Source organism: Rissa tridactyla, chromosome 8, assembly GCF_028500815.1.
Source record: "Rissa tridactyla isolate bRisTri1 chromosome 8, bRisTri1.patW.cur.20221130, whole genome shotgun sequence".
Lineage (NCBI taxonomy): Eukaryota > Metazoa > Chordata > Aves > Charadriiformes > Laridae > Rissa > Rissa tridactyla.
This window is the reverse complement of record NC_071473.1, coordinates 36,306,572-36,324,823: the sequence shown is the minus strand read 5'-3', so window position 1 is coordinate 36,324,823 and position 18,252 is coordinate 36,306,572. Positions and strand designations below refer to the sequence as shown.

At 38.4% G+C, this 18,252-nt stretch overlaps 1 protein-coding gene across 4 annotated transcripts in view; it reads right to left on the bottom strand.

The window, feature by feature from the left end:
- Nucleotides 1-18,252, bottom strand: part of ARHGAP29 (Rho GTPase activating protein 29) — a 54,547-nt gene that overhangs the window by 18,659 nt on the left and 17,636 nt on the right. For 3 of the 4 annotated variants that reach the window (XM_054212455.1, XM_054212454.1, XM_054212453.1), the window contains exons 3-5: nt 10,613-10,756; nt 1,774-1,870; nt 1,349-1,421 (exon numbers count right to left, since the gene is read on the bottom strand). In XM_054212455.1, coding sequence (XP_054068430.1) covers nt 1,349-1,421; nt 1,774-1,870; nt 10,613-10,756 — 314 coding nt within the window. Of the gene's footprint in view, nt 1-1,348; nt 1,422-1,773; nt 1,871-3,875; nt 4,204-10,612; nt 10,757-18,252 lie in introns of those variants that run through there. The other variant, XM_054212456.1, reaches the window with a different exon arrangement.

Genomic DNA, 18,252 nt, shown 5'->3' with positions numbered 1-18,252 from the left:
ATTTATAATTGTTCCCTTCCACATTAGGAAAAGCAAATGACACTACAAAGAAGAGCTTTTAATTATAAACTGGTGACTTCTGGAGCATCTAGAATAGAATTCCTTCTTCATTTTGCTATATTGTAATTTCCCCTTGGTCTTCCCCCACACCCATGTTCAGATGAGTGACCTTTTAGCTAAGCATTCACTTCACATTACAATATATGGGACCATCTTGTTCCACAGGAATACATTTTTACATTGCAAAACCATTACAAGATTAAAATGTTGGCAAATTCAGCACCTTTCTTCTGCTGGTGAACCGATTAGCTGAAATAGTACTTGTTCAAATAATCTCATTTAAGTTACATGAGATGCTAGCTTCTCTGCACTTTTATTTCTGATTCTGAGTCTCATGGAACCAGTTTTCCGAGTAGCCTCCTTCCCCTCCATGTTGTTTGGAAAGTTGAGCTTTGTAGCAGCTACAGAAGTAGGACTTCAGTGATCACCCATCTTTGTCACATGTGTGTTATAAAACATAGGGAAAATTAAAAAAGACTGCTTCTCAGATGTTGCTGGACAGCACTGCTACGATCAAGCCTATGTGAAGGAATGCTAAGCCCTAAGTATGTCTCAACGAAGCCTTTAAAAAACCCCACAATCTAAAATTTTTAACCTTGCTACATCTCAGCCTGTCATAGACATCAACTGCATTTTCCTTGCTTGTAACTTTTAATTTGACTTGATTTACTTGGAAGTCTGTTTCTAGATACACAAAAATTCATAACAGAATTTGGTACTGAGCATTTTTTAATCTCACCCTCAAAGTGTTTAAGGGGGAGTTTAAAATGCTAATGTTTTTGACTACCTATAAGTTGACAGTGCTATTTCACTTCTCTTAGTGAATTATTGTTGAAACAGCTACAGCACAAACTGGGCTCTGGAAGAAGAAAAGGTTATTTCTTAATGAATTAGTCAAAGCCAAAAGCCAAAAAGAGTTCATTAGGCCTTTAGCTTCCAGGTCTAACAGGTCTATTCTAACTACTCCAGCAAGCAAATCATTCAAGTATTTTACTTTTAAGTATTTAGTTCTTTTCACTTAACCAATTTAAAAAACTCAAGTACCATTACAGCAGGTTATCATTTACATATTTGAGCACTAGCCCTGTTGAGTCATCACTGGCATTTAGCACTGAGAATACATTCAAGTATCTGAAATCTTGAATGCATTTTTTTTTTCACGGGTTTAAATCTTTTTTTAACACTCAGAAGATTCCAAGTGTCCCAGCCCCATGATGCAGAGTTTCAGTGGAAATGAAAGTCTCCTTTAAAAGATACTCCACACTCAAAGAGAACATGTTTAGCCTACCCGACTTCTCCGAGATACAGGAAGTCCCAGTGACGAGCCATTGTCTACATCTCCCATAAGGAAGTCTGAAACACTGCCAGAAAAACAAAGAATTGTGTTACTTCATTACTTTACCTCACCAAGCAATTTCATATCACTGAGAACAAAAATTCAGATAGTGTTTCTAATATCCTTTAAAGGTTCCGCAGACAATTTTTAGAAGTAGTCTTATATTCTCTGAAATTTCATGCCATCAGTGTTTCCCTTGTTAAGAAAAAAAAACCCCAAACAAAGCCGTAAAACTGCTCTGGATGTGGTTAATTTAAATTAGTTTATCAGCTAATATATGTCCAAAATAAAACTAAAGATTTTGTTGCTGTTGTTTAGTCTTAATTTGATTCAGCTTCACCAAGCTCTTTAAAAACTCCTTCTGAATTCCAACTTACACGTTTCCAAAGGTGAATGCCAATGTTTCAATGGAAGAAAATATTTCACTGAAGAGTTCTCTCTTGTTTTCTTCATTAACTTCTTTGAAGTTCACCGCTTAGGAATAAAATGAAAACCAAAGTGTGAGAGGTGGGGTCAATCAAGCAAGTCTAGTAAGCCTAAAGACAAATTTTATACACAAAGTCTCCTATAAAACATGCAATATTATACTTTTCTGAACAACTGATAAAACATAGCTTTAAAAAAGATTATTAAGAAAGTAAGCACTAAAGGAAGGCAATTAACACAATCCAGATGCTTCCCACAATGAAATCAGATTACTCTTTCACTTCCTATATCTTCCCACTTAAAACAGCAGCTTTGTGTGGGAACATGATGGTAATGTGAGAGGAAAACAGTCATTTACCAGCAAGAGTCAAATCACACCACAGAGCAGCTCACAGATACAGTTAAATATTTGAAAAACTATTTCTTTTCTGGGTAGATATTTCAGAATTCAGACCAGGAACAGTAGTTTATGGGTGTGCGCCACCCCCCCACCCACTCCACGATCCTGTGTATGTATCCAGAACACAGGGTTTCTGGCTTGCATACAGACAGATAGCTATCAAAAGGTGGTGTCCATTGCAAACCCCTTTATTAGCTCCACAGCCTGGCAAAATCCCCTCAATTTTGCCTGTTAAAAGTGGGGAAGAAACTCAGCATAACTATTGCTGTTCCTGGACAAACTATATGGTTTAAACTGGTGATCAAGACAAGTATTTAGCCATTCAGCACTGAGCCTTTAACACGCTTCCATGACAAACTGGAATAATGAGACAAGATGAACGATCCATCCAGAGCTTCTATTAACAACTACTGGACAAGGAGGAGGAGGGGGAAAGGAGAGGACAAAAAGCACCACCATTTTTCTGTTTCCAACTCAATTCCTTAATCATTAGTGACTGGGAAGTTTTTTCTAGAGAAGTCACGTACACTGCTTTAAGCTGAAGCTGAGCCCTCTAGACGGAAGTCTTCCCAATTTTACATTGTGAGAAGTGACAATTTCACATTAGTATTTATTTTTAAAAAGTTTAATTTTTTTAAAGCAATGCAGTAGTCTTAATTAACTCAATGCTTAAGTTACACTTAAAATCTTCTGTTTCAGAGATACCACAATAACACACGTACAGCTATTCAACCCCTAGTCATCCTTTTTTGCAAGACCTGTGACAATGTTAATTTATGGATCCTCCTTACATTTCAAGTATAAATATGGAAATAATGGACCGCAATGACTTCTAGAAGTAGCAAGAATTAAATCACGTTAAAATGTTGCCCATTCTATACACATTTTCTTAGCAAATTAAAGTAACAGACTTTAATCTTAAGAGGTATTCAAACTTCCTGCCAGGTGCCTAAACACTAATGGGTAACAAACAAAGAAAGTACAGTAATCTGCTCCCCCATTAGACTTCCTTTGTGAAAGGAAAAGTTTTTAACCAGTAAGTTAACACAGTTGAATCCATTCCTTTTTACACATCACGCCAACAGGCCTGATCAACATTTTTATAACAACTATTTCTATACAAAGCTATTACAGAAAACAAGTGTTCCTCTCATGGGCTATTTTCACAATTACTTGCAGATCTGGAAGAATGTATTGTTATAAGCCTACAGCAAAAAAAAAAAAAATTGCCACATATTATAAAAATATGAACAGTCTCTGTTGCCACAGTTCATTGCTACATTAAGGCTTCTCCTACCTCTTCATTCTTCTACACTCTGTAATTACATAAAAAATGCCTCTGGGACCTTTGTTTGAAATGAGACTCAATCAAGGTCTGCAGATGATAATTTTTTTAACAACTTCATAAAAACCAGTGGATTTCTTTATTTTTTTAAATTCAGTTTAGATGGAAACGTTAGCTTTCCAGAGATAACACTGTTTATAAATCTCAGCTTTGCATTCCAAATCATTAAGCAACAACAGTTACTATGAGATCTATTGATTACCAGCCACTAATGACTGGAAAAATCAATTGAGTGCCGGCATGACATGCAAACTGTTTCAAAATTAAAAGAAACCAATAAAAACTGTCTATACATTCAAAGCACTTACCACTTAAACATTCGCATATCCATTAGCTGCAGTGTCTTCAGAGAAAGAGCACTTCTTTCACTTTGCTAACAAGACATTAACATAGATAGTCTCTCCCTAAAGAAATGCTGTCTGTTTCGCTCTGCCTTCCTGTTCCAGGAAGACTTTTGTTAAGCTTTACGTTTTATATACCAGAGAAGTCCTTTCTTTTCAGGATCCATCACAAATGGAATAACCAATCTCAAATTTTTCAGAATTACCACTTCTCCTCAAAAAAGGTTAGTCTGAGCTCTTAGTAATGCAGTGGAATACAAGCAGCTTACTTCTAGCTTACTACCACTGGAATGCTGATGTACTTAACATCAACTTTAAACCATGCACGCTCTTTCCCCAGGACATCCTGACTGCACACAATAGCTACTGACAACAATGAACTATAGTAATCTTTCCATGTCTGGAAATGACAGCTATCTATCTATAGTTCTACAGATTTCAAAGCAAGTATACAACTTCACAAGGCTTTTAAGTAAGACTTCAGAAAGCACGTAATGAACTTTAAAAAAAAAATCATATTATAGCAATACATTAAAATCCAGAATCTAGCACCTGAAATGCAAGCCTAGCTTGCATTGAAGTGGATCTATATTTGCAAAGCTGTCTTCAACCTGAGGTGGGTTTGGCAACCTCATGAAAATGCTGCAAGACACTGCAAAGTTTCAGCTCTTGGGACACGCCATCAAAAGCTTTCTGAATCAAGCATAGAACAGGCTGGGGAACCAGCAACAGCCATGGAAGTTTGGGAAGCCAGAATCCCAGAAGCTGAAGCAACACCTGAAGACATTTGAGCAATGCTTCTGAAACTATGAAGAAGAGGCTGTCAGCTGTCAAGAACAAAGTGTCACCAGGGCCTTTAAAAGATGATGCTTAGACAGCTCACAGAGACCACAGCACACAAGCTTCTGCAATGCTCTCTTGTCCCCTTCCAGTCGAATCAAGGCAGCTCAGCCCAGGAAACCCAGGGGACACAGCCACACAGGAGTCTGCAGGAGTTTGCTTGCTTCCTCCTTCCTCGTCCTTGTAGACACGTGCAGGACTGGCAGCAGCAAAGCTACCTTGCCAGCTCTCTGCAGGGCTCAGACAAATCTAACCTACACCAGCTTGCAGAATTTACTCTTTGCAGGTCAAGTTTCTCATACCTAATAGACAGATACGGTAACATCACCACTTGTTTCCTTAGACAGGAATACACCTTCAATCCACACTTTACTAGCTGACTTTTAAGCAGTAAGCAACTAGCTGACTTGCTGGAACTGAATACCTTCGTAACCAATTATTCTGTCTTTGAACTCCCAACAATATTTTCAAGAACCTTTCAGAGCTATTTCAAAAACAAAAACCCCACCCAAGCAAACAAACAAACAAAAAAACCCCATAGACCAAAAAACACTCCCTCCCCCAAAACAAAGACTTGTAATACTTTATTACAGCTCATCTTTAAAAACATTTTTAAAAAAATGGAGGGAGGAACCTGAGTAAAGAGCAGTGGTATGCAGACTGGAAAGGAGCAGAAGGAGAGTATTCTCAGGATCTCACAGCTAGAGAGGATCAGCAAGCTCTCCAGGCCCCTCTGTTCCACTTTTAGTTCTGTGCCATATAATTTCACCAGCCTGTACTTACTATCAAGTTTGGCAGCCTCCCCAACTTCAGCTGGATGCCAACAAAACAAGTTTGAGGAACTGTTTCCTACTCCCTCCATAATGAATTTATATCACATATGTACCAACAAAATTGAAAATCTGTGAATTGAAAAGATGAAATTACTTCACTTTGCTAGAGGTATTTAACTTTGATGCAGAATTATTAGGGAAAAAAAACATACCTAAAAAGGGAATTTCTACAAGACAAGTGCAATTTTCAGCTTTATCAAGAATTTGCATTCATTCTAGTGAGTCAGTTAAGTCAAAAGGTGCCATTTAGAGCAAAAGAACCGTACAGACTTGAATTTAGCATGGGATCAGGGGAACCATGTACTCTGGGGCCATCAACTATTTAAAGACACGAAGTGGGAATATAACAAGCACGAGTGTGCCAGACTGGGAAGTGACTTCCAGAAACAGGAGTCTAAACAGGTTCCAGGCAAGATGCTTCAGTAAGTCTCAATTCTTCCATATCAAGTGAGGTGTCATTTAAAAGACATTCCTCTACAAGCACTCAAGCAAGCATGTGTAAGTAGTGGAGTCCAAGAAAAGAGGCTCAAGTGAACCATGTCATGTCCAATATATAACCAGAGAAGTCAAGGTTTTTGTCCTCCTACATTTTCCGGCAATCTCAGTCTAAAATGGTAAGAATCTGACATCTGTTCTTCCATATCATTCTCTGTAGCAAGACTAAGATAACATGCTATAGCTAGTTTTTCCTCCAATCTATCTAAAAGGAAAAAAACTTAGACATCCAAAGCAGAACTACAAGCACATTCATATCATTCCCACTGAAGGACCTGAGAAATGGCTGAGAGGCTTGGAAGAGGGGCACAATCACTCTAATTTTTGCACGCGTTCATAGAATCATAGAATCATTTAGGTTGGAAAAGACCCTTGGGATCATCGAGTCCAACCATCATCTCCACTCTACAAAGTTCTCCCTTACACCATATCCCTTAACACCACATCTAAACGAGTCTTAAACACATTCCCACTTGCAGTACTTTAAAGGCGGGGGTCTGTCTGCACTGGGCATTACATGTAAGTCACAGTGCAACTTGTCATACTTACACAAGAATACTTCACAAGCCAGAGTCACTGACAGTCACTGGTTCCAAAGTTATTGTAACTGATTTCATTAAGAGCAAAGGCAGTCATTTGTTAAACATTTGCCCCTATATAAAGTTCCCAATACAAACTAGATTTGAAACCATGGCATTATGGAAAGATTCTAAAAGGTCTTTCAAGAACATAAGCCAGTTATGCTTCTATTTCTGAAGGGGGAAAAAAAAAAATCACATGTAAATCCCAGCTTGTTTCTATTTCATCCTATCCTAAATAAACATCAGGAATTTTCCGTGCCAGGTTAATCTTCTTCCTAGCCATAAATCTGAGTACAGATACAGAGTGCTTCCACATCTTTTTATAGTTCTGTCCTCCAATGACAAGAAACAGATGAGTCAGATGAACTTCTTTCACAATGTCACATTAACACAGCCTGGGAAGACAGAGGAAAAAGGATACTGGTTCTGTCCTACCAGCTCCTCACATTCTTGTAGCTTCCTGTTTATTCAAAAGTTACATTACTTCTAGTGAACCACAGCTGAAAACCTGCGAATGCATGTGTTAGTGACAGGCCACTGTAAGCAAACTTGAGGTCTGATATGCTTACAGTTCACCACAACATGCTGTCTTTTTACTTCAGCTTCCTCAGTTCCAGCAGTCGTACACTTCAGTTTGAATACAAACACGGAAGCAGTATAATCTCACACAAAAACCAGCTGTAAAAATCAAACAGGTGCTAAAGATAAACTGCCTTCACATTTACCACAGGTTATGCTGGAGGAAGGTAGGCTGCTTTCATAAAGCAAAAGTTTTGCCGTTCTCAGAGAAGCAGGACCAAAGTACCAGCCTGAAAGAGCTGAAGCCCCGTAACCCCGTTTCCGTCTCCAGACCCATGAGGAACACAATACATGACTGAGCAATAGGTGCTACGCTAAAGTCTCCATATGAAAGTGCTTGTTTCTATCAAAGGCTACAAATACTGAGGCAGGACTGATAGAGACCACCTTCTTTAGTGTGATCTGGAGTTCCCTTTCCTTGCAATTAACTTGGGAACTCCGTGAGGCCAGCTAACACAGCGCTGGATCACAGGAATGACAATTCACCAGAGTTTGTGTTTGCTTTAGCCAAAGAGCTACCAGACACTTTACACCAGCCTCTCTGTTCTAGGTCCAGAATGTATGCTGCTTATAAATAACTTATGAGAAATTAGTGAGAATGCTATGAATAGCAATTGCATGCCATTATCTTTTATTGCATCAGAGGACACTTTTAATCTACTGATCCAAGCTGGAAGAACGCACCTGTATCAAATCAGCACCATGCACTGTATCATCACTGTACTTTGGATCCTGTTGCAGGAGTCCTAAAGCTAGATTTTCAGTACTGTCAAACCACTGCCAATGAGAAAATTATTCACAGAGTAATGTAACCAAGACGGAGAAAAATTCAAAGCTCAGTTCCAGCTCAAGGACAAAAACTGTTACCATAACAAAGTCAACTCCTTTCACACCTTTTTTCTTTGAGAGGTTTCTCATCATACAAGGTCATATTTAAGATAGTTCGGGTGAGCTATGGCTGAACCCAGACTTTTCAGATGTACCTGAAAAATGGTCTGACAACTTGACCCACTTGAACACATTTGACGGAAAACTGGAAGACATGACCGTACTGCTTTTGTGTCAAGTGGCATTCTTACAACAATAGAGAGTGGAGTTACTTTCAAAATCCGGTAATTACACAATATGTACAGTGCTTTCTTAAGAGTACTTTTTCTTTCCACATAGAAAATAATGCAGTCCCTCCATGACTGTAACTCCTCATAAATTCAATATATTAACAGCAAGTGAACTCTACAATGCAAGCAAAATGTTAGTAGTTAGTGCAAACATATTAATTATATGAACTAGAATCTGTTTGGGGGGAAAAAAGCTAAAAAGCATTTGTGAATAACTGTACTGGCAAAAAAAGGCTTAGTACTAAAGTTATTTCTTCTGCTCACTACCAAGAGAAATTAACAAATCCTAAAATAACTACCAAACCAGGCAGAAACAGATGCATATAAGAAAATGTATGAAACACCAATGAATCTACCCAGGGCTCAGTGCTATTGAAAGTGTATGATGGAACAGTGTGCACCAAGAAGAGAAAAAAAATACATACGGCATCAAATTCAGAAGGCTACAAGTACTCTGGAGGAATGGATTATGTAATTCAACAAAGTGCTTAATTCTCGGCTTCAGAAGTAGAAGGGCAGGAAGGACAATACATAAATCTAGATCTGGAAAACTGGTTCAGCCCTAGAACTACAGAAAGTGACCTTGGACTTACCACGGGCTTTAAATCGAACACAAAAATCGACAAAAAGGCCAACATAATTATGGAACCAATCAACAATGTTACCATGTGAGACAAGGGAAGTAATTCTACTGCTTTACTCTGCAATGATAAACTTGGACACTACAGACAGTGATCAACTTGGGGCACTGCATATCAAAAATAACCTTGATAAACTACGTAGCCCAGAGAGGGTAAGTATTATCGCAATAATTTTTGGAAATACAATTTAGCAAAGGTTGATGTACTTTACTTGCATACTTTAAGTCAGTTCTCCTCAACATATCTTAAAGAAAGAACAGTTCAACTTTGTCCTGTGTCCACTGAAATTAGCGGGGGGAGTGGAAGACGCACTTAAGACACCTTACTATAGCACTTAAGCATGGAAACAGCTTGTCTAAGGTAGATTTGAATTACGTTCACTCAAACATTTAACCTGTTCTCATGGGCAAATATCTTATTACCATTGTACGTGTGTACTTAACTCGTCCTGAGATTAACAAGACAAACAGCAACCTCTCAGGGACATCCTCTGCATTTCTGCTGTTACGTACAATTCTCTAAAGCATGTTCAGAAGTTGCAGAGTGATAATCCTGTGATTTTTCAAATACCAATGACAGATCTATAGGAAACCCTACATGTAGCAGGAAGAACATGCAAAGTGGGCTGCTAGTACATGCCAAACAAACTGCCAAAAGTATCTATCAATAGGAAGAATCCCAGATATAAGAACCAGGCAACGAAACACGTTAGCATTTTAACTGATAGTCCTACTTTATTGAGTCAGTAGTGTATGTTCAGACATACTAAGATAATTAGAAAACAAGGGGAAACTCTTGAACAAGGAGAAAAACTATATTATGCATCTCTGAAGGAAGATGTTCCACATGATTTAACACAGGCAAGAGGTGGAGATTTAACCCTACTCAAAGCATTCTCCATGCCACGTGGAAGAAACTACTGGTTCCACGGTAATACACTGGACTTACTCAAGAGTAAGGAGAGCTGCAGTCAAAGGCTACACTGAGAAGAAACAGATGTTTATGGGGCTGGAGTAATTGTGTGCTGCACCATTTGCATTTGTCTGGCATGCAGGGAACTGCTTAGCAAAGGTCAGCAATAGAAAGTATTAACATAAATGTCTGCAAAGCTTTTCTGTTGCTATTGACACCTTTACTATGCCTATGATCTGCTTGTGGAATTTATAAATAAGTGTTAGGCCATTCAGATTTGGATTGCTCATTTAGATATTTCTTCACTTGATATAAATACAACATCCCTACAAATTTGTAGTATTAAACAAAGATTTTTGGCAAATGTTTAAGTGGATAAATGCAAGATTTATCATTCTGTGATATTATTCCGTGACACATAGGTAAAGAAAAGCTCAAGATCAACGGCTTATGCTTTTGGAATTCAGCGTGGGTTTGCAGCAAGTTTGCTATAAGCAGAATTTTATTACATCAACAGGAGAACAAGCTATTTAATATTACTTTTCACTTAGAGAAGGTATTTTTAAACAAGTGTTATGGTATTGCTATTAAAAAAACCACCCTGTTTCTTCTGTATACATAGAATCCCGTCTATAACTCCAAGCCAGAGTCAGTCAAGTCACTAATTATAATTTTCCATGAATATGGAAGGTAGTAATACCTTACCTTTTACTTTTGCAATAACTGTTCCTGCAGCACTAAGAATATCGACCGAGTTTAGAGTCTGATGTTTGTTTATTACTGCTTTTAAAACACGTAGCAACTCTCCCAGGCGTTCATGTACTACCTGATGCAGGCCATCTTGATTTTCTGAAAAAGTAAAGGAGAAACTATATTAAAACAGTGAATTAATTCCCAATCACGTTACAAACCACTTTGATGGTATTCAGCTGCACTGAAGCCTAGGCCATATGGAAACTGCGCCTGCTTAGAACAAACACATTTTTTAAAGAAGTATTACACTAGCATTTGCCAACAGTTTACTTGCAATGTTGCATGCCATTTACATATAAACTAATTTCCTCCCCAAAATCAAGCAAATATACTTTTTTTTTTAAAGGGGTCTCTACATCAATACCCTAAGTTTTCTGAATTAAACCATCCTCCTTTTCTTGTAATTTCATCAGCCACCATTTTGATAATTTGATAATTCAAATTGATAATATGAAATTACCCTTTTCAAAAAAGAGTATAAACAAAAGCAGATTTGGATTGCTCATTAGATATTTTGTCACCTGATACAAATTCAACACCATTTCTGTACGTGCATAAAATTAAACAAAGATTTTTGGCAAACGTTGGCTAGCTTTCAACTTCAACGTCAGTCAGATCCTAAGCACTTTTAGTATATAAGGCTAGATCTACAAAGGTCTGCCTAAGCCCATCAGTCTTGATAAAGAAGTTGAACGCCTAAATTATTTTGTGGAATTAGGCCTAATCAGAAAAATTCTCAAACAAGCATACATATAGGGCGATGACTTTTACAGCATATGCCTCTTGCTATGCAACCTTAAATCCTCCCCCGCCCCACCTTATTTTTTAAAAAAAAAAATAATTCTTGTTGCATACATGGCACAGGTTAAACCACAAACTCTTCCGTTCTGTTACAGAAGAGGTGCTGGTGCACAGAATTAAAGTTTCACATGCACTGAAGTGCTGCGTTGCAAATTGTGGTAAAAAGCTTTCAAATTCAGGAAAGTCTAGCTTATGAAAAAGAAAAAGAGGATCTAATACAAGCTGACTCACTTCCCCACCGAGCAAAAAGGAACGACAATTCTGTGTTGTCTATGGCCATGAAAACAAACAGGTCAGTACAGACAATTACAGTACGGTGCAAATTGATCCAGAGTTACTCAGAGGACAGTTTCAAATCTCAGACATTTTGTTCCGGCTACAAAACTTCATATTTAGGCTAGAGGCATCTAAATTTTTCTAAGGAATCAACAAAGTACAACATGACACATTAGTACAATATTTCATTACTGTCAGGTGGGGGGACTACATACAAATTACATGCGATTGGATCAAGTGGAAAAGCAAGCTTTCTACAGACCACTGTGCTTCAGGCTTTATCTCCCTAGATGACAAATATCAGGAGATTTCTTTCAACTCAGACTAGCTTATACATGGTCAAAGGAAAAACCTTGACTCAGGAAGCGGACTAAGGCAAAAACTTTATCTACCGTTCACCGGCACTTTGGATGTTTTTTCCTGCTGGAGGGGAGTAGGAAGCTCTGTATCCTTAACAGGACACACAGAAGTCTAGGAAAACGCATCAACACAGCAGTAAATTAGATAGCTCTATGTAATTTATTAAAGAAACATAGTTGTGGCTTTATCTTCATTTATATGTACACATAATTGGTCTTAACTGAGGACTTAAAGACAGCACAGGCAAAAAAATGTCAAGAGGCTGGTTTTATATGGCTATGACTCAGTACATACACATTAGTAGTAGAGGTAGTTTATGACAAACACACATTGATCTAAAGGCATACTATAGCTCAGAGTTTGGAACTTAACAGGGAAAACAATCCAGTCTTGAAGCACTTCCCATGCAAGCAACAATAGTGGAATCCAGGACCTTGGATAAGAGATGATTTAGAGTGGAATATGAAAAAATACTAGAAAATCATGAAAGGCATGAAAATAGCAGGTAGAATCAATCGCTTATCAGTGTCTTTCAGTTAAATATAACACACTTCAGATGATTAAACAGAGCAAGCAGGAGCCAGATTCAAAACAGAAAAGGGTGATTCTTCGTGTAAGAGACCCGTGGAATTTCTTGCCAAAACACAGCATTGACACATGAAGTTTACATGGAAACATGGAGAGACTGGACAAGCTCTTCCAAGTTTCCCTGGGGGTTACTAATGAGACAATAAATGCCTTCCTGGATCAGGCCATGCATGGGTCCAGCTAGCCTGTGCCTTACACAGCAGTGGGCGATGCTGCTTAGGAGACCAGAGAGGCCCGGCCACTTTCTGCAGTCCCCAGCAGCACCCACAACTGCTGCAGCACAGTTGTTCCTATGCACTTCAGTAACCGCTTAGAGACCTGCTGCCTTTGAATTAATTTCATTCCTTTTGAACCTGCCTCCACAACTTCTTTCAACTCAACTACTTCACTCTTTAGTTTCCCAAACTACTAAAAATCATACTAAAACAATCTAACCTGCAATAGCTTAAGAACTCCCCTAAGCAGAAAGAATTCAGAGGATATGTCTAACTTATTCTTTTTACTTTTCTCTAGCTATTCACTTTTGGCAGTTATTGGAGCTCAGACACTGGGTTAGACACAGCTTTAGACTGAGCCAGCATGGCCATTGCCACTTTCTAACACTTGGAGAAATTCTATAGCTGTCAAAGTGAAACCAGATAATTTTAATGGTCCCTTCAGGCTTTAATCGATCAAAGCCTCAATTGTGCTCCATCAATGCAAGAATAAATGCTGTTGGGAGTACCGGGCAGCTCCAGGCAAAGGCAATGGGGAAAAGGAAAGACAGCAGAGCTGTACTGATGCCCACAAACCCAAAGTGAATCAGACAACAGAGAAAGTATATCTGAAAATTATAGCAACATGTTATTTTCAGGAAATGTGATATCAGACAGTTAAAGGTAATTGCAATTAGTTCATTAAAAAACGTGTCTAGTGTGTAGACTTCAGTTTTTAAATACTTAAGGGAGAGGTAGTCTATGAAGGTAGCATCTCATTTCTTCTTACAAACCTCCAGAGGCAGACAAATATTCCAAAATCCTTCATTGGGACTGATGATTTATATTGGCAGGACTGGGACAGATAGGGTTTTATGGAGGCATTTGAAGACCATATGCCACAAACCTTCCCCATCAGCTGTCTGTCCAGCCAGAATATACCCAGTCCTCACATGAAGGGCATGAATATTGTAGTCAACTGACTAGAGACGTTCTGCACAAATGCACCATTTGACCAGAACTGTGTCTCTTGCCTAGCCATGATGAAGGTGTTTCTGTCTTCTGATGCACAGATGTAGTTTCTTAGTATTAAGGTTTAATAATATCTTCCTAGGCCAACAGAGTTGGGGAAAAAAGCAAAATAAGTGGGAGGGGGAAAAGACAGAGAGAGAGAAAAAACTTAAAGGACCGAAGCCTCTTCACGTCTGAAACAGAAGCATTAAGGTTCAAAGGGAAATGCAAGTTGAAAACAACTGCTGAGTCGAATTACATGTTTATCATACCATCCAGGAGAACACTATCACTAAAATAATGCATTCAAGCATGAGATTAGTTATTCATAGTCTCAAAAGCAAAGGTCTGGCTACACCCAACAGGGATTTCTTTGTATTCCATCACCGTATTATTTGTTTACAAAATATCTGAAACATTGTTTCTGTGCCTCCAGAAGACAAAAGGTCTGTGACACAAGTGGTGCTTGGGGAGGGGTGGGGGCAGAAGCCATCAGGAACCACAGCTACACTGCATTCAGCCACTGATACTCACCAAACAGACACTAAAACAGAGATTTCCTGCTCAGGACAGATTTATAAACCTCAGGTACTAAACCAATCTAAATATGCCAGATTAATAGAAACAATTTTAATACTAAGGAGTCCGAAAAAGGCTAAGAGACCAAAACAATGGTAGAGCAAATAAATACTGTTTACAGTGAAAAGAATGCATGAAGAAATGTGTCTCCAACAAGTTCCTGGAACAATTCAATCTGACTTAAGCTGTCACAAAAATTAATATTTACTTTCAGTTTTTATTCTGTCCCTTGTCTCACTGTACACATTCATTTATCTACATGAAGTGAAGCAGGAAATTCCTCCACCAATGAATGCTGTATCGGGTTTAAAGTCTTTCTCAAGCTTAACAACACAAATTGCAAAACCGTAGAAGACTAGTTAGTTCTCGGGACCAGGGGACTGCGACTGCTGGTGATCCTGCAGCACAGAGGACCTCTCTGGGCATGTGAACCCAGCTGTTTGCTTAGGTGACTACAGTCTCCTGGCATCTCCTGGAAAAATCAGTCAGCTCTCTACCCCCAAAAGAAAAGGAAAGCTTTTAAAAATGGAAAAAAGAAAAAAAAATCCACCAACAAAACACTTTGAGAGCTTAGTAGCCTATCTGTGAATTTTCTTTCATTATCTGAAAACAAGCTCTTCCAAGACGTAAAAGCAACCAGATGAAAGCATATTCTGTAGGAGAAGTGGAGAGAGAATAGCGTGTATTCAAAAGCTGGCAAACCTAATGCACAAGAATGATGTAACAAAGTGGCTGGAAGCCTGTCCGTGTTAGCCCAGCCATCTCAGTAGCACACTGTTGTCATTAGCATCCCACTCCTCAATGGTTTCGGTCACCACATTTTATAACCACTCATCCACCTTTAATGTAAAACCAGCATAAGCTACCTATTTTCTAATTTTAGTTATTTCTCAATAGGAAGCCTTTGTTTAGTAAATATTAGCAAGCAATAACAGCCTTACAGCTATGGATTCTGTTCATGCAAAACAAAATAACATTTGCTCATCAAGCTTGTCAGCACCAGTCACCCTCCCTGCCAAGTCAGGGCTGGTCACAATACACCAGTCGGGAAAGGCACTGCTGTGTCAGTTGGCTGGTATTCTTTTGTCTGACCTGATTTATTGTTGGCCCAAACATTTCTGAAGCTGTTTATTTCAACAAGCATTTGCCAGGATAAGTTTAAATGCAGACTAACATACAGTTTTTACCCTCCGTGGCCATCACGTATCCTACATTGCTGTTCAGACCCATACAGAAGATGCACATACCATTCTGATTACCACTTCTTCACCTAGACCATTAACGCTTTCTAACAGCAGCAGACTGTCCCTCTACTACCTAATTTCCACCACTCATGACAGAAGGGGAACCACTAATACAACTATTTGTGTAAAAGTTTGTTTAGAACTGAAGTTGGTCACACTGATGAAAAGGAAAGATAGGGTATCAATCCAGGCAAACCAACTGAAAAGTAACACATCCATGAAAAATTCTTGAAGTCAGATTACATAGGAGACTTTCAGCGCCGCAAATATTCTAGTTCACACCATCTAATAAGGTTCTGTTTTTCATGAGAAGCTTTTTGCAAGTAGAAAGATGTGATTATTTACTTCATGCATTCAGTAGCTTTCAAGAATGTTACATACAGTGAAAGATACTATCAGTGTCGAGCAACCTGCCATGCAGAGTCTCTACAGCCACAAGTTTATATACATAGACCAGTCTTTTGACTATGGGGGGGAAATATATATAAAATCATCTCGCTTGTTATGAAAATCTTACTATAAACAAGGTAACTTGTAGTTTTGCACAAAACCATAGCCCATGGCAGAAACTAACCATCACCCTCACTAGGTCTAGTCCCCATTTTTGAGAACTCCCTTTGTAAATTGCTGCTTTCCTGGGACCAACTGAGGAGTGTGTACTTCAGCTCCACTTCCACTGAAATACAGGAGCCTCAATTCTGGTTTTAAGTACCACTTCACATCATCTGCATAAATCCCAGTCTCCTTCAGGAGAAAGGGAGAAGCCAGATGGTGGCGAGAACAAGCACACCAACTGGGAAGCAGTTTCCCCAATATCTAAATATCTGGATTCAGAACTTTTTATTAAAGTTTCACCTTACGGAATACGAACAGTCACCTCCTCATTGCTTTCAATCTTGGAAGGATTCATAAGAAATAAAGTCTGAGTAACCAACATTTCAATCTGCAAGACCAACATCTTGGCTAAAAGACCATCCCCTCTTATTTACTAATAACCTCATTTTTGGCATTAAGGTAAATTACATCCTGTTTCAATAATGTTACACAGAAGGATCACATGGTATCAGTAGTTATGCCACCTAGGTCAGGGAAAAACAGTCAGCATCAGAATGAAGCTGATCCAAAGTAAAACAACTTTAAAATCGCATTACTATCATCTTCATCAATGTCTGTATCATGTACTAAGAAACTGTCAGCACTCAGTTCTGAACCTGATCCAGACTACGAGACTTCCCAGTGAGCATCACAGAGTAGGCAAAACAATCATACAACAGTGAACTGCGTGGAAATCACCCAATTCCTACATCTGCAGTTTGGGAAACAGTCCCAGATTAACCCGTTATTTTATTTTTGCCCTCCTCCACCTATCAGCTCCATTTGAACATGATTAACAGCCTGCCCTATTTGTTTGATTTGATAGAGGTCACTACCACACTCAAAACACAAGAACTAATCAAACACAGTGAAAGCATGTTTTATACCTTGGTTGGACTATAGTAAAGTTGACCCAGCTCACTGCTGTCTAAAGGAAGCTTTTGTAAGGCAATAAACATATGGGCCAGACATGATTTTCATCTATTTTGCAGATATAAAATGAACAATTTCTTTTTCCTTTAGTGGTGGTGTAGATATTTTATATATGGTGGTGACAATTGAGGAGTGATGAGAAAAGAACAGTCTTAGCTATCATATTTCTTCCTTTATTTGGCTGAATAAACACGCTGCAGATGTAAGCAATGAAACATTTTAATTCACTGAAAAACAAAAGCTCAAAGAATTTCTGGAAGAATTTATGCTTGTAAAATCTGTAACAAGGCTGGAAGCTGCCAAAGGCACTAGCGAAGTCACCACATTTCAACCCTGTGTTATGATGCAGAACTAGAAGCTACCTACCCATCCCTATGTCAAGGAACATTGTAGCTGAAGCTTTCAAAATTGCAAGCTAGCCAGTCCTAGCTTTTTTGTTAATCAGTATCATGGCAACCCCTGTTGTCATGGCATCCTTAAAAGACACTACACCAAATTCATACAGTCTTTGGCAACACGTGTACGAGAATCCACTGCAACCAACATGTTAATCACATTATGTTGCAGCAAAAGTGGCAATTTATGGAAAATAAACGGTTAAGCAATTATTTCAATGAAAAAAAATCTAAAGACGTGATGTTTAACTAGGAATGAGGAAAAGAAAGGCATAAAAATAGTAACGCAAACCTCTACATTTGACATAAAAGCATTAAAGTTTATGAAGTTTTATCAAGAATGTACAAATCCAATACAGCGAGAATGCATGGAAATTTCCTACAAAAAGCTTATTGAATACAGTATATTGAAAGTAGCAATGTTTGATTTCATTTATTATATTCAAATAATGTTTTTATAATACAAGAAAGGATTTAGCATTTGGCAAGTCAGTTGCGTATTTACTGCTAAACTGCTACATTTGATTTTAAAATTAGGATGTACAAATTCAGGTTAAAATTAAAAAGCAACTGGTATTTACATTTTTTTTGATATTTTAAGAGTGGAAGTTCTCTCT